The 16510-nt window shown below is 35.4% G+C and overlaps 1 protein-coding gene across 1 annotated transcript in view; it reads left to right on the top strand.

Moving 5' to 3' along the window:
• The window catches only part of LOC149781277 (uncharacterized), a 58792-nt gene extending 49554 nt beyond the window's left edge, over window positions 1-9238 (top strand). Inside the window, exon 2 of the mRNA XM_089934729.1 lies at window positions 8426-9238. Coding sequence (XP_089790855.1) covers window positions 8426-8629 — 204 coding nt within the window. The 3' untranslated portion in view covers window positions 8630-9238. The remainder of the gene's footprint in view (window positions 1-8425) is intronic.
• The last annotated feature ends 7272 nt before the right edge of the window (window positions 9239-16510 follow it).

Here is a 16510-nt window from a genome sequence, read left to right as displayed (position 1 = left end):
TTGAGCAACGATGACAAACAACTGCTGACGTACGCCGGATTACATTAGCAAGACGAGCGAATAAGCTCTTCTGGCCTTCGACCAATAAGACATATAAAACCAATAAGACATAAAACCAATAAGACCTATAAGACCAATAAAACATATAGGACCAATAAGACCTATAAGACCAATAAGACTTGTAAGACCAATAAGACGAATAAGACCTATAAGACCAATAAGACCAATGAGACCAATGAGACCTATAAGACCAATAAGACCAATAAGACCAATGAGACCAATGAGACCAATAAGACCTATAAGACCTATAAGACCTATAAGACCAATAAGATCAATGAGACCAATAAGACCAATAAGACCAATAAGACCAATAAGACCTATAAGATCAATGAGACCAATAAGACCAATAAGACCAATAAGACCTATAAGATCAATGAGACCAATAAGACCAATAAGACCAATGAGACCAATGAGACCAATAAGACCTATAAGACCTATAAGACCAATAAGACCTATAAGACCAATAAAACCAATAAGACCAATGAGACCAATAAGACCTATAAGACCAATGAAACCTATAAGACCAATAAGACCAATAAGACCTATAAGACCAATAAAACCAATAAGACCAATGAGACCAATGAGACCAATAAGATCAATAAGACCAATAAGACCAATAAGACCAATAAAACCTATAGGACCTATAAGACCAATAAGACCAATAAGACATATAAGACGAATAAGACCTCGAAGTGGCGAAGAGCGACGTCATATGAAGCAATTTTGTTAGCCTGGGATGTCATATGCAATTTATGTTTTATTGTATCAGTTGTGTTAGTCTGGGATATCATATGCAATTTATGTTTTATTGTGTCAGTTGGGTTTTCTGCTGATAATCCAGATAAGGTTTCTAACATGCCTCTAACACATATGTACATTATATGGCTATTACCGAAGCGATAATATACATATTCTATCAACTCTTCAAAATCCGTATTTTTCATCCCCCCCTCCCCCATTAGCTACGGTCTCTAATACAAACGCTATATCGGCTGCTTCACGAGAAAATATTCACCCGCTTATTGATCTTCAGATAAACTATTATTGACTCTGTCCTTCGGGTCTTTCAGTTTCAAGATAGGTGAGATTTGGGTTTCTTTTTTGAAAGTACGTTTGGATATTGCTGTTAATTTGTGTTACTATATCCTAGAGCTGCAAGTCCTGGATTGGTCTGAAAACGTTTTGTATGCAAGACATTTTAAAAAGTGACACATTTCTATTTAAAAAAAAGTAAAATACATCTTTATAATTTGTTTTTATTATGCTGGAGTAGTGTGAATGATTAATAATAATAATAATAATAATAATAATAATGATATTATTATTATTATTATTATTATTATTATTATCATTTAGTTAATTAATTAAATTAATTAACTAATTACAATTTCCATTTTGTAACATAGGCCAGCTTCCAAAATGATATACATGTATGAAAATATGGTAAAACATTCTAGGATTACACACAGCCTACTTTTATAAGATTTGCGCAATTAAGAGGAAAATTAGAGGTAACTATTATTACTAAATCTCGGAATATAGTTATATAATTTAATGTATTTTGCATTACAGTAAATAAATGTAATGCTTACCACAACAACTGGCACTAAACCAATGCCTTTAAATGTAAATACAGAATACATTTTTGTGAGAACATGGCCTAATAGAGACGAAATTTTGCTCGTCTTTAGAGCCAATATGCACATCAAATCCATAATTACTTTATCCTGTAATAAGATGTAAAGAGAAGTCACAATTAGTGAGACTTATTTCTCCCTAGAACAGGGTAAGCGAATATGTTTTTTATGTGTTTGAATCTCATTTGTCTCCTAGTTTATTGGAAATTATTCCTAACTAAGCGTCCTGTGATAGACGATTCCACCCATGCGTCGCTGACATTCAATTTAAAAGAAAATTGAGTCTTGATTTAGCGGGTGATATATTGGTTTACATCCAAAGAGCTCGGCTCTGCTAGAATATTATTACATTATAAGCACCACTGGCGTGTGAATGAACTAGTCGGGAAAAGTGTGTTCTTAGAAGTGCTGATAATTGTGTGTGTTTTATGGCCGAATTAAAACTGCATTTAAAACTGAGAACAACACTGGCACGTATTTGCAATTCGTTGAGATTATAAGCACCTCTGAGTCTTTACCCAGACAAATTTTCTTGGAACATTAATCACCGATATGATCTGCAATTTTTATATGTCGTTAAGTGATATATATATATATATATATATATATATATATATATATATATATATATATATATATATATATATATATATATATATATATATATATGCGAACTTTCAAGTGTTCGTAATGTTGAAATGGACAACATTAATCAATATTAATTATGCTTTAATTAGTGTTTTACTTCGAGCAGATTGGAATTGCAAAAACTTATACATTAGACACCTATAGATCTGTCGTAGGATATCATTTTTTGGTAATTTCTTCGTAATGGTGGCATTCCATAGGAAATTTTCTCAGAACTTGTTTTAAAAAAAGGGCATGACTTTGAAACGTGATTAATTCTAAGCAATTTGACTTCTCATTAGCACGTTTTATTGCTCTCTCTTGTACATGGTATTGGTCGATTGATAAATGAAGCAATTATCACGACGGAAGCATCATTTGATACACACAAGTGCAAGTTAAAATGTTTTAGGAATTATTTTACGATTGTGAAAATGCAACGTCTTGCTCGTGATTAAGAAAACAGTTTGGAAGTGGTGATAACATGAGTTATGTTTTCTAATGAAAACATTGGCAATTATTGATTGGGTGAGTGGGTGGGTGGGTTTTACAATAGCGATAATAGTAGAAATTTAAAATCTTTGTTATTTCCTCTCTGTGTAAGATAATATTTCAAATACGATGGGAGAATTAGTAGGGAAAGAATAAAGTGTTCTTAAATGATTCTGAAGACAAACTATTCTATCAAAATCAGCCCCTTGTCAGAATAAAATGCGCCACTGTCATTTATTATACTAACCGAACTCTTTCTGTCATATGTGAATCGATTAAAAATTATCCACGTAGAAAGATGATGACCAAAATCACACAAAAAATAACGGAAATTCGAGTAAACGAGGTCATAAAGCCAAGGATGTCAAGTATCGGTTAATCATCTGAAAACGATAGTTCCTTTGAATATGATAATTACTTCCTCGTTCATCTAAATTATAAAATGTTTTTCGTTTAAGGGATCAAAGTAACTTTGCTAGTTTTTTATCAAATGATATCAATTATAAACATATTGAAAACAATCGTCCGGAAATATGACCGCCCTGCGTTATGTCCAAGCAATTCGACAGAGCCGGAACATGTTGCAATGGAGGCAGTCAAAATAAGAACAATTGCAACCAAAGCACAATTATACCGCAGATAATAAAGTATGACTAGAATTATATCACGAAAGATTGGATATGATTAGAAATGTACCACGAAGGGCTGAATATGACTATAATGATACCACGAAGGTTTGGATATGACTAGAATTTTACCAAGAACGGTTGCATATGACTAGAATTTTAACACGAGGGGTTAGATATGACGAAAATTATATCACGAAGGATTTGATATGACTCGAAATATACCAAGAAGGTTTGGATATGACAATAATTATATGACGAAATGTTGGATATGACTTGAATTGTTTAATAGATGGTAATACATGACTAAAATGATACCTCAAATGGTTGGATACGACTCGAATTATATTATGAAGGATCTGATATTTCTAGAAATATATGACAAGCGTTGGATATGATAAGAATTATACCATGGAGGATTGGAAATGACTAGAAATATACCACGAAGGATCATATATCACTGGACATATACAAACGTTAACGCAATAATATATGAGTGAATAAACTTGTTTTTTTACGTTGTTCAATGTTGTTTACGTTGTTAGGCAAACTTAGGAAAAAATATTACAAAAAAGGATCCTACAGACAGTTTAGGATTAGATAAATCCTTTCGCCAAAAAAGTTGGCATTAACGTGACGATTAGTTTAAATATGTTCTTGTTTTCTGAAGACTGCGACAGCGCAAGAAAAGGGAGGGCTTTGCTGCTTTCCTCTAGTCTGTATTGGGCTTTCGTCGAGAAAACATACTCTTTATCAAGATCTTATAAGCTGTAAAACTAAGAAACGACCTGACACAGTAATGGACAGGTGCAGTTGACACAGTAATGGACAGATGAAGGTGACGCAGTAATGGACAGGTGAAATTAACACCGTAATGGACAGGTGCAGTTGACACAGTAATGGACAGGTGAAGTTGACACAGTAATGGACAGGTGAAGTTGACACAGTAATGGACAGGTGCAGTTGACACAGTAATGGACAGGTGAAGGTGACGCAGTAATGGACAGGTGAAATTGACACAGTAATGGACAGGTGCAGTTGACACAGTAATGGACAGGTGAAGTTGACACGGTGATGGACAGGTGAAGTTGACACAGTAATTTATAGGTGAAGGTGACGCAGTAATGGACAGGTGAAATTGACACAGTAATGGACAGGTGAAGTTGACACAGTAATGGGCAGGTGAATAGGACACAGTAATGGACAAGTGAAGTTGACACAATTTATAGGCAAAGGTGACGCAGTAATGGACAGGCGAAGCAAACACAGTAATGGACAGGTGAAGCTGACACAGTAATGTATAGGTGAAGCTGACACAGTAATGTATAGGTGAAGCTGACGCAGTAATGGATAGGCGAGGCAAACAAAGTAATGGACAGGTGAAGCTGACAACGTAATGTATAGGTGAAGCTGACACGGTAATGAACAGGTGAAGATTATGATTTTATTGGCCACCTGACATTGTTTATTGGCTATAGAAGAAAACTTGTTTGCTTGTTCAGTACCCCAACCCTCCAATCATAATTCACGTGAGCCACTTCTTGTGAACTCCGATCTTTTATATTTACTACTGGCATGGGTTAAATCGGTTTATTAATAAAAAAAATAGTGCTACCAGATTTTTGCTAAAATTTTTAGACATAGATAATGGAAGCTCTGTGTTTGCTTTCTTTTGTTCACTCCTAATGTAATGTTACGCTCTACACTGATATCCTATATTGTATATTGTGAGGAGCTTTAGCAGTACTTCTTTGCGCACTGTAGAAGTTAAAACATATTCAACGAATAATAATTTTGTACTTTTCATGCGCTCTTTTATCTTACTGTCACGTGAAATTCACTAAATACTATTAAAATAATTGAATAATCGATCTGGTAGATGTTCAATCCGTACTTCCGTACACCTAGGTCGGTACTATGAAAGTGTTTTCATTGACGTCCGAGCGTGAGTATTCTTTAAAGATTGCAATGCAGCTAATCTGTTTCATAACTAACCTAATTTGACCTGTTTTGGTACCGCCGTCTAAATTCTTATACTAAATTTTTAACCATGCGTGACTCAAACTGATACAAGTCGTTTAGACTTTACTGATTGGTTTTATTTCATATTCTATGTACACTACGTACACGAAATTCAAACTTGTTAGTAAATATTTTTTCAAAATTTATAACTAATAATTTGACTAATTGCAGAGCTGGCTTACACATTATTGGTATTTTTTGTACATTAGTAAAACTGGACTTAATTTGAAATAAGTAGGGGCTAGCGTTTCGGGAAGTACACAACGTCCATGGCTGGCTTGCCGAGTGCCTTTTCCTCCTTCACCATGCTCGGACAACGTACACGTGGCAGTATGTGGAACGATTTCCACCGGCCACACAACCAGGTGTCCTAATGTGACGTCATCACTGCCGACCAATCGCAGCGGGCGTCACATACTGCTTGGGTAGACACCTGGGGCTTTTCAATGCAATTGAACTTTTCAGTAACATGAGTTGTGTGGTACCATTCCCTCTCATGTAACAGCCATTCAGTCAGATTGTTAGGGACTCAACAGTCCCACAATCTGAAGGCTAAATTAATAAGTACTCTGTGAGTACATAAAAGCCTGGGGGATGAGGCTCTCTTTCCTTCCCCTAGGAGTAATTAAAAATCATGCAGTGCGTGAACAAACCAGTGATACATGTTCTAGATGAACGAAAATCACTCTAATTCAACTGACGAAGAGGAAGAAGAAGAAGAATTCGCGCCTTTGAATCCTAACATCATTCACGCCTTCAGATCGAATATTCACAACAGTTTTTATATTCAGTCTTAATCTTTAGACAATGCTTTAAAATTGATGGCAGTTTGATACAGGTAATTTCCATTTTGGATTTTTATTAAGGGAAGGTACAATCACGTCATGTTATCATTTTATGTCAATAAACATCGTAAAAAATTCACAGGCGAAGGGTATCCAATATACTTAATTCATCATTAGAAACTACTGGTTTTTATGAATTAATACGAAAAGTCTTAAAACGGCAACAACAACAAAACAAGCAGAAACCGAAAATAAATATTTGACACTACAAAATTGATGGGCTAATCAAATTAAGTTAGACCCTTATTATCAGAAGAAAAGGATATGAGAATACGACGGTTAATTTTTACTGGAATTCGGCATGAACATGTGAAAATCAGTTAAATTAACACTTCAGCACAACATAACCATTATGTAGAAATCAATTAAATGAACACTTCAGCACAATATAACCGTTATGTAGAAATCAGTTAAATGAACACTTCAGCACAACATAACCGTTATGCAGAAATCAATTAAATGAACACTTCAGCACAACATAACCGTTATGTAGAAATCAATTAAATGAACACTTCAGCACAACATAACCGTTATGCAGAAATCAATTAAATTAACACTTCAGCACAACATAACCGTTATGTAGAAATCAATTAAATGAACACTTCAGCACAACATAACCGTTATGTAGAAATCAATTAAATGAACACTTCAGCACAACATAACCGTTATGCAGAAATCAATTAAATTAACACTTCAGCACAACATAACCGTTATGTAGAAATCAATTAAATGAACACTTCAGCACAACATAACCGTTATGCAGAAATCAATTAAATGAACACTTCAGCACAACATAACCGTTATGCAGAAATCAATTAAATTACCACTTCAGCACAACATAACCGTTATGTAGAAATCAATTAAATTAACACTTCAGCACAACATAACCGTTATGTAGAAATCAATTAAATTAACACTTCAGCACAACATAACCGTTATGCAGAAATCAATTAAATGAACACTTCAGCACAACATAACCGTTATGCAGAAATCAATTAAATTAACACTTCAGCACAACATAACCGTTATGTAGAAATCAATTAAATTAACACTTCAGCACAACATAACCGTTATATAGAAATCAAGGAACTGTGTGATATACAACATGATCATAATGATGGAATCAAGGATAAAATAATACCAAAATCATATTGGACCATAAGAAGCTTTAGGCTAAGGAAACTTTCATTATGGTTGAGAATTACGTTCATGAGTGACTTGTCAGCCATAATTATTTTGCGTACTTTCTAAATGGTTTTTCCTTTTCTTTAGTAATAATATGTTTGAATCTATTCTGCGTAATTAGAAATATATTTGTTGGGGTGCACATTCTCTAAAATAGAATCCGTCTCCTTAAAGTTGAAGTAGCAATTAAAACCCCAAATGTGTATCTTCGTCCTCTAAAACCTTCACCTTTAAGAATTTTCTTTTCTTACAAACGATTACGCTGTTACTTTTGGTCCTAGCATGTTGTTCCAGTATACCTAGGCAATTAAATCTCATGTCTGCTTTTCTATTTTCGCGTTGTAAAAGCAGAAGCCGTAGAACAGGATGAACCTGGTATTATATAGACATAGTCGGATGTTAGCATTATATAGATTTCTGTCTCTTTAGCGAGACAGTGCATCTAGATTTTTATTTATTTATGAACGCTGTTGATACAATATATTAGACAAAACCAATCATTTGAAACAAGGAACGTAATTTCTAAAAAAGGCTTTCAAAAGAAGACTTAAAACGGTAACCTAAAAAGATTAATTCAATATTTAGTATTTCAAACAATGGTCTTCTAATGCAACCAAAGAAGGCTTCGATTTTCAGTCGATGACCTAAATGGATAGTTACAGTTTTAAAAAAACTCGACTAGTGAAAGCTATCCCAATGCTGGGCATTCAACATCAGTAAGTCGTGTTTTCGTGGTTCCGTGGGCAGATAACAATTTGTTGCAGAATAATACGTGTGGATATATAATTTATAAAGGGGAAAATATAGGGTCAGAAGGATCACACCGAGAGCAAGACAGTTTAAGTTTTCACAAAATGACGCAATATTCCCCAACTTGATGCTGATAAGTTAATTTACATTTTAAAGCATGAATATCCCGTCTTTTTTTCAGGATGAGTTACCTGACATCTCGATCTGGAGAGGTGCATTGGAGGAGGCCTACCAGCGCCATTTGAACGAATTAGAGGCAGAGGAGGAAAGAGTACTGTCCCAAATAAAAGCACTCCAGATGCAAAGACAAGATATCTCTGCGAGGAAACGAAGCCATGTCCATTGCTTGGTCAACCTGATAGCCTGTTACCGGAAGAGGAAATAGAATTATAAAAGCTTAGATGAGAAAGAAACATTTTCACAACAGTCAAACAGGAGTTATTGGAGTTTATGAAGAAGATGACTAATTGGAGTAAATCAGCATTCGCTGTGGTATTATTTGGACAGAAAAACTGTTCTTTATTTTGAAATTTCTTTGATTTGCATGATGTAACACTTTTCAAAAAGACATTGCCATCATGAGACCTGGATGCACATGCTGATGTAAAAAAGAAAGATTGCAGCTTTCAGTTATTTTGTAAAATCAATAACTTGATACTCATTAAATACTAAACATAAAACTGTAAGCAAGGATTATTTATTCCGTATGAAACAAAATTAAATCGCACTATTCTACAATGTAAAACAAATACGAATGTATGTGGAATACATCTTTCAACTTTTTGAAATGGCAAATGTATCAGACTGGCAATATAAAAATATTGTTTTCACATTTTGTTTTTCTTTAACAGCCATACTTGAACTATAGCGGAAACCATGTGGGCTTTATAACGTTTGCTAACCAAACATTCATCATAAGAATATTTTGTGAAATGCAAAAATAAAAAGCTGTAGCTAAAATTTAAACGAGTAAATAAAACATTTTTGTCTTTGATATTATTATTATTACTGTATATAAGACCTGAATTCCGTATACGAGGTTACATTTGAGCACACCTTGATAAGCGTACAAACCTACCCATGTTTTGAAAGAAACTATCACAAAACCCTATCTCACCAGTACCGGTCCCAAGATGGCACATGGGAGGGAACTGCATACTTTATGAAAAAAAACGGATCAGAACATCGTGAATTTCTTTGATCTTACCACTCACTGTACACGCCTATTGTTTTGTTACCATTTAATCTCAAAAATAGATATTGTGCTTTATTTATCGCGAACATATTGCGAGAGAGAGAGAGAGAGAAAGAGAGAGAGAGAGCACCCCAACGTAGATAATGGGAATCAACTTGTTTAGGAAAGGAAAAAAGAAAAAATATTTATATAAATTAAATTCTGTTTAAGAAGCTATTATCGTGCGCCACTACTAGTGACATGATATGAGTAACTCTAGAGCCATAATCGTACTTACATTTGTCACGCATGAATAATAAACCATGATAAGGCACAACGGATGAGGCATGACACAAAACTCACATAGTATGAAACTGCTTCATATATACAAAACAGAGTTCACCTTTTGACCTTGTAATCTATTACAATCGACAATATCTAATCATCTTGACGGAAAGATTTCCGTGGAATAGACATTTGTACTTCCAAAAGCAATGATCAGAAAGATATGATGATAAATACAGATGATTAAATAATGATAGAAATGCTGGTCAGTGTGACCTTATTTGGCTGCATGGGTGCAGTACTAACACAGATGCCTCCAGTTATCAATGTTTATGATTGGAACGTAAACAAATGTTAACAAATTAACTTGAACAACAAAGTTGCAAAAATAAAAAAAGAATCGGTGCATTAATTATAGATTACAAAATGCTCTTTTGCAATTAAGATGTATAAACTTGTAAAGATGCACACATTCAACGGGTGTTATGTATCTAGGTAGGAGAGTATGAATATAGCAAGTCAAAAACACGCGTGATTATGAGCCAAACGAGAAAACTTGGCATATATATAGGTCATCAGCATCCTTAATGTTAAGATGCTAACATGAACAGCGCTTGAGAAATGATCATCAGATGCAATATTTAACACAGGTCACTGACGCAGGATGTATGATCCATAGTGACTTATTTCTAAAATGAAGTTCTCGAAAAGCTGCATCCCCTGACAAATTGTCATGATTCTAGATAACTGAACCTAAGCCAGTAATCTGTGAAGTGTGGGTAACATTTACCTTTTTATCTAAGGGAGTGATGTTTAAAGATATATATAAGGATCTAGTTTAATAATTTGAACGTGAACGTTAGAAACACATAATTGGACAAAAGTCAATGAATCATTAGATATGGGTCACAGTAACCCACTATAAACATAAGGGTGCAGTACTAATTAAGATGCATCCCCTCACCATGTTTCGTGATTCCAGTTATAACATTATTATCTAGGCGGTAAAAGCGACGTATATAGGTGAGGGCTAAATAAAAAGCCTTAATATAAGCCAGTAAAATATGAAATGTAGGTCATCGTGTCCCTTTGTGTTGCAGGGGTGTGGTACTTATAGAGATGCATACAATCATTTTGATAATTCTGGACTGAACAGTGTTTGAAATTGAACTCAAATCCTTGCAGTTTGAAATATGGGTCACACTGACATTGTTTAGTGCTGACGGTGTACGGTGTAGTACTCCTCAAGCTGCATCACCACAACAAATTTCCAGAAAATATGCATAACAGTCTGTGCCTCTCTCTCTCTCTCTCTCTCTCTCTCTCTCTCTCTCTCTCTCTCTCTATATATATATATATATATATATATATATATATTCTTATGTCACTTGTTTAGGCTCTGATAAACATTCATACAAGAAAGAGTGAAAACAGTAAGCTTAAAAAAGTACAATAATTTATTGCCCTGGAAAAGGTCTATAAAAATGAAAAAATATGAACTTACGGTTTTATAGAATCAAATCAAAAAAAAAATCCGAGTATTATCCAAGAATAAAATGTTTGAAGTCCTAATAACAAAATGTTCTACTGATTTCACGTTCGAATCCCGACGAAGAGTCCAAGATGGAAAACGATGACGTATGCTGCAATCTGTAGTGTTGAAGTTTACATTTCCCTGTAGAAACAAGAATTATCACTCCTGTTTCTGACAGCTGAATAAATTTTATTTTAAAAAAAACTGTTCTTGTTCTACAATAGTACACGAACACACGTATTAAATAATAGATTTAATCTTTTTGAATCCAAGTAATTTGAAATAACTCCAAACCAAGTAATTTGAAATAACTACAGACAGCACAACATACAACTAAGAGTTCAACAGTCCAGCTGCTACTGAAATTAATTCTCCAAAACATGGGTTATATCATATTATTAACGTAAACAACAGGTCAGGTGATCATCTTCTCGAAGGGTATAGAAGGTAAGTGCTTATTACAGATCACGTTTTCCCAGTGTGACAATGACAAACTGTGACTACTATAGATAGATCTCGTTTACCCAGCGTGACCCTGACAAACTGTGACTACTATAGACTGATGTGAGATTACTTGATGTACAAACTGTGACTACTATAGATTGCTATGAAATCAAACTGTTACTACTATAGATTGATAGGAGATCACTTTATGTACAAACTGACTACTATAAATTGATGTGAGATCACTTTATGTACAAACTGTGACTACTATAGATTGAAGTGTGATCATTTTATGTACAACCTGTGACTCTATATAGATTGATGTGACATAACTTTATGTACAAGCTGTGACTCTATATAGATTGATGTGACATAACTTTATGTACAAGCTGTGATTGTAGATTGATATGACGTTTCATTTTGTGCAAACGGTGACTGCAGATTGACGTGACATCACTGTACGTGCAAACTGTGATTGTTTATTGATGTTACGTCACCTTATGTGCAAACTGTGATTGTTTATTGATGTGATGTCACTATATGTGCAAACTGTGATTGTTTATTGATGTGATGTCATTATATGTGACTTTTGTGATTGTAGATTTATGTGACATCACTGTATGTGCAAAGTGTGATTGCAGATTGACGTGACATCACTGTATGTGCAAACTGTGATTGTTTATTGATGTTACGTCACCTTATGCGCAAACTGTGATTGTAGATTGATGTGATGTCACTATATGTGACTTTTGTGATTGTAGATTTATGTGACATCCCTGTATGTGCAAAGTGTGATTGCAGATTGATGTGACATCACTGTATCTGCAAAGTATGATAGCAGATTGAAATAATAATAATAATAATAATAATAATAATAATAATAATAATGAGGACTTTGTATAGCGCCTAATCTTTAGAAGCTCTAAGTGCTTTACAACATTAGGCAAAACCTATAACATAAAAGCATATATAATGATATTATTACAAAAACAAACAGGATGAAATTAGAAAAAAAAACATTAAAATATATAAAAAAACATGATGAGAATATTTCAGGTAGGAAACATTATTAGGTCTTTAAGTTTGTTCTTGCAGTCGAAATAAGTGAGATTTTAGAGCCCTCTTGAATGTGATCACTGTTTATGTGTCTAAGTTCAGTGGGCAATTCATTACACGTTACTGGGCCCTGGTATGCAAAAGAACGCTGTCCATATGACTTTGTTTTCATAGTGGGAATAACGAGTATACGATTGTCAGAAGAGGAGCGTAAGTATCTTGCTGGTGTGTACACATGGGTCAGGTCGGATAGGTATGTTGGACTAGAGCCTGACAGTGAAACGTAGCACAGAGAACAAATTTTGTGTTTGATTCTGAATCGAATGGATAGCCAGTTTAGGGTACAGAGCAGCCGGGAGGTGTTCTCTGATCGTGGTACTCTAAGTATGATCCGAGTAGATGTGTTTTGAACTTTTTGAAGTTTCTGGAGTAGATATTGAGATGAACCAGACAGAATTGAGTTACAATAGTCCAGTCTTGAAAGTACTAATGAACACACAAGTGTTTTAGTTGCATCAACTGAAAGATATTTGCGAATTGAGCTGATGCGTCTCAGCTCAAGATATGCAGCCTTGCATATGTTCATGACATGTTGGTGCAATGTGAGAGTACTGTCCAGAGTAACACCTAGGTTTCGTACTGATTGTGTGAATTTAATGTTGGCGTTGCTGACATGTATTGTTTGAGGTAAAGGATGTGAATGAGAAAGTCTTTGTGTTGTGATCAGAATGGCCTCAGTTTTATCACCATTCATCTGCAGCTTGTTACATGTCATCCATGATTTCACATCAGAAATGCACCTCTCTACACATTGGATGGTAGCATCAACTTCAATTGGGTGGCTAGATTTGTATATTTGGGTGTCATCAGCGTACAATTGGTGAGACACTGGATGATGATCTATGAATGATGATCTATGACACTTGCGAGCGACTGAGTGTACATATATCAACTGGGCTGGAGTGTATTCCATTTGCATACACAATTTGTGTCCTGTTGACCAAGTAGGACTTGAACCACAGTAAGGCTGTATCACGAATGCCAAATACATGCTGGAGACGGTGAAGTAATATATCATGGTCTATTGTGTCAAATGCTGCAGACAACTCAAGAAGGGTGAGGATTGTAATATTTCTGCTATCCAAAGCAGAGAGAATGTCATTAACTACGTTTGGAAGAGTAGTTTCAGTACTGTGGCAAGGGCGATATGCAGATTGTACATTGCTAAAAAGACAGTTTAAATTTATATGAGATACAAACTGGGATAGAACAACCTTTTCTAAGATGTTTGATATGAATGGGAGATTATAATCTGGGCGGTAGTTCTTTAAATCGTTATGGTCTAGTATTGGTTTTTTCAGCAGAGGCTTTACAATGGCAGTTTTGAAAAATGATGGGAATTTCCCGGGTGAGAGAGAGGTATTAATAACATCAATTAGTGAAGGCAATACTGGATCTAATCACTCAAGCAGCAGTGATGCTGGGATTGGATCAAGTTCACATGACTTTGGTGCACTCTTCATCAGGATTGTACGTACAAAATGCATAGAGACAGGTTCAAATGCTGCTAATGGTTGCCGTTCAAATTCTGTATCCCAACTGTATGGTGACGACGAGTCAATTGAAATTGTGGTATCAAGCTTATCTCTAATGGTTTGTACTTTGTCACGGAAGAAATTTGCAAACATGTCCGGAAGGTCGACTGGAGAGAAGGTAGTTGGAATTGGTGTTGATTTGTTCCTTGACATTAGCTTGTTGGTAATCTCGAAGAGCTCTTTGCAGCTGGAACTTTCCATGATCTTAGTAGTGTAGTGGGCTGATTTCGCTGCATGGACTAGATGTGTGACATTCTTCTTAGTGACTTCATATATTTGCTTATGAATAGTGAGTCTGGTGGAAAGCCAGAGCCTCTCAGCTTTACGGCGGTCTCTTTTTGCAGTGCGAAGCTGGTCCCTAACACTGCCATACCAAGGAGAACACTTTTGAATTGATACTCTGCACTTGGTAGCTGGGACATGTTTGTCAAGCAATGAACGCAGACAGTTATCAAGTTGTTTTGCGGTAGGAGGTAAGCAAGTTGTTAGGTTAGCTTGGAAGTCGTGCATTAGTTTGGTTCTATTTATCATACGGAGGTTTCTCTTAGTAGCAGATAAAGGTGGAGGGTTAGGGTCTGATACGTCAAGATGGCATATAATCCAGAGGTGTTCTGATGCAAGGTCATGGGATACCAGGGAGGACCGTAGAATGTTATCTTCAGGTCTATTAAGAATCCAGTCTAAAATGTGACCACGTTTATGGGTTGGTTGGTTAACTGACTGTTTGAGGTTGAAGACATTAATGGAATCTATGAGTTTTGATGTGTCTGAGTTTCCTGGACAGTCAAAGTGAAAGTTGAAATCTCCAAGAATAATCAGGTTGCCACCTATCGAATTTCCATAGTCCAGGAGATTCGAAAACTGCTCCAAAAAAGAGAGTCAGCCAGCTTGTTTTTTCTACTAGGAGGAGTGCGGTATAGGCAGAAAAAATGGACTTACCTTTGCTCCAGTGTGAGTGTGGTTTGGGCTAGTTCAAACTATGTGTGGTCGAAATTTAATGTTGTGGTGTAGTTAAGACGTTTTATCATGGAGTTCTTTGTTATGACAGCAATTCCACCTCCGCGAGAATTACGGGGAAACAACTTGATGGAGTAACCAGTGGGTCTTAAATCCTCACACTTGGGCTCATTGCCTGATGTTTTTAGCTATGTTTCTGTCAAGAAAAATATGTCAACATTCTGGTCGTTGATAAAATTAACTATTTCTTTGCGCTTTTCCGGTGGTCCTACTGACTGGGCATTGAATAATGCAATGTGCAGAGGTATTTCTTGGATAGTTGACACAAAGGTTGACGAAATGATAGAGATTTGAATTAGATTATCTAAATTAACGGTCCAATTGTTTTAAATGGTTGTGCCGAAATAAAGGAGATAACTGGAATTATTCGTCCTGTTCTACGCCGGCCAGCTTTGAAACAGGGTTTCCTTTTTCGCTTCTGTTTACATTTTGGTAATGATGAATGTAGTCCCAGTTCGTTTAGTCTAGAGCACAATGTAGTGTGGAGAGCCAAGGAGTGATCATTTAAAGCAATTAATGAGGTTCCATCGTAACATAAACGGATAGACTGGCGAGTATCACGTGATTTTCGGTTTGTTCAAAAACAGTGGAGTAAAACAGCTGAGAAAAAGTCTAATTGTTCTCATTTCCAAAACAAGAAGATAAAGAAACACATACGAATTTAACATCCGATACATAATGAACACAATAACGAAGATGAAAACAGGCAACAAGCACAAATATCATGCAAACGGCACTAAAAAACGGAACATCTGTTTCAAGCTGGTTAAGCGATAGCGGCCATCTTGTCTCAACACTTTATTGATTGATGACATCATCTTTCTAATATTTCTTTTCTTAAAGGTAAGGTAATGAAATTGTATACCTATAGACAGTTAAATAGATTCGTGGTTGTTGGCAAACAAGTTATAAACCAACAAGTTGTAAATGTGAAAAGTCAAGCCATGCACTAGTAACATATTCGACAATCGTCAAACGCTATAAATTTTACTGCATGTGACCATGAAAGACCAAATGATGAGTGATCTTTCAATAATAAAAAATGTGGGGTTTTTAATAAACATTCTGGTCCACTGGTATGTGCTGGAAGCAGTGAATGCGGATATGGTGGACTGAGGGCATCATAACGAACGAATTAACAATTTTAACACAGTATACATC

This window comes from Sinohyriopsis cumingii, chromosome 15 (genome assembly GCF_028554795.1).
Source record: "Sinohyriopsis cumingii isolate HCF-2022 chromosome 15, ASM2855479v2, whole genome shotgun sequence".
In the NCBI taxonomy this organism is placed as follows: Eukaryota; Metazoa; Mollusca; class Bivalvia; order Unionida; family Unionidae; genus Sinohyriopsis; species Sinohyriopsis cumingii.
The sequence above is the reverse complement of the archived record's forward strand: the minus strand, read 5'-3'. Positions and strand labels throughout refer to the sequence as shown.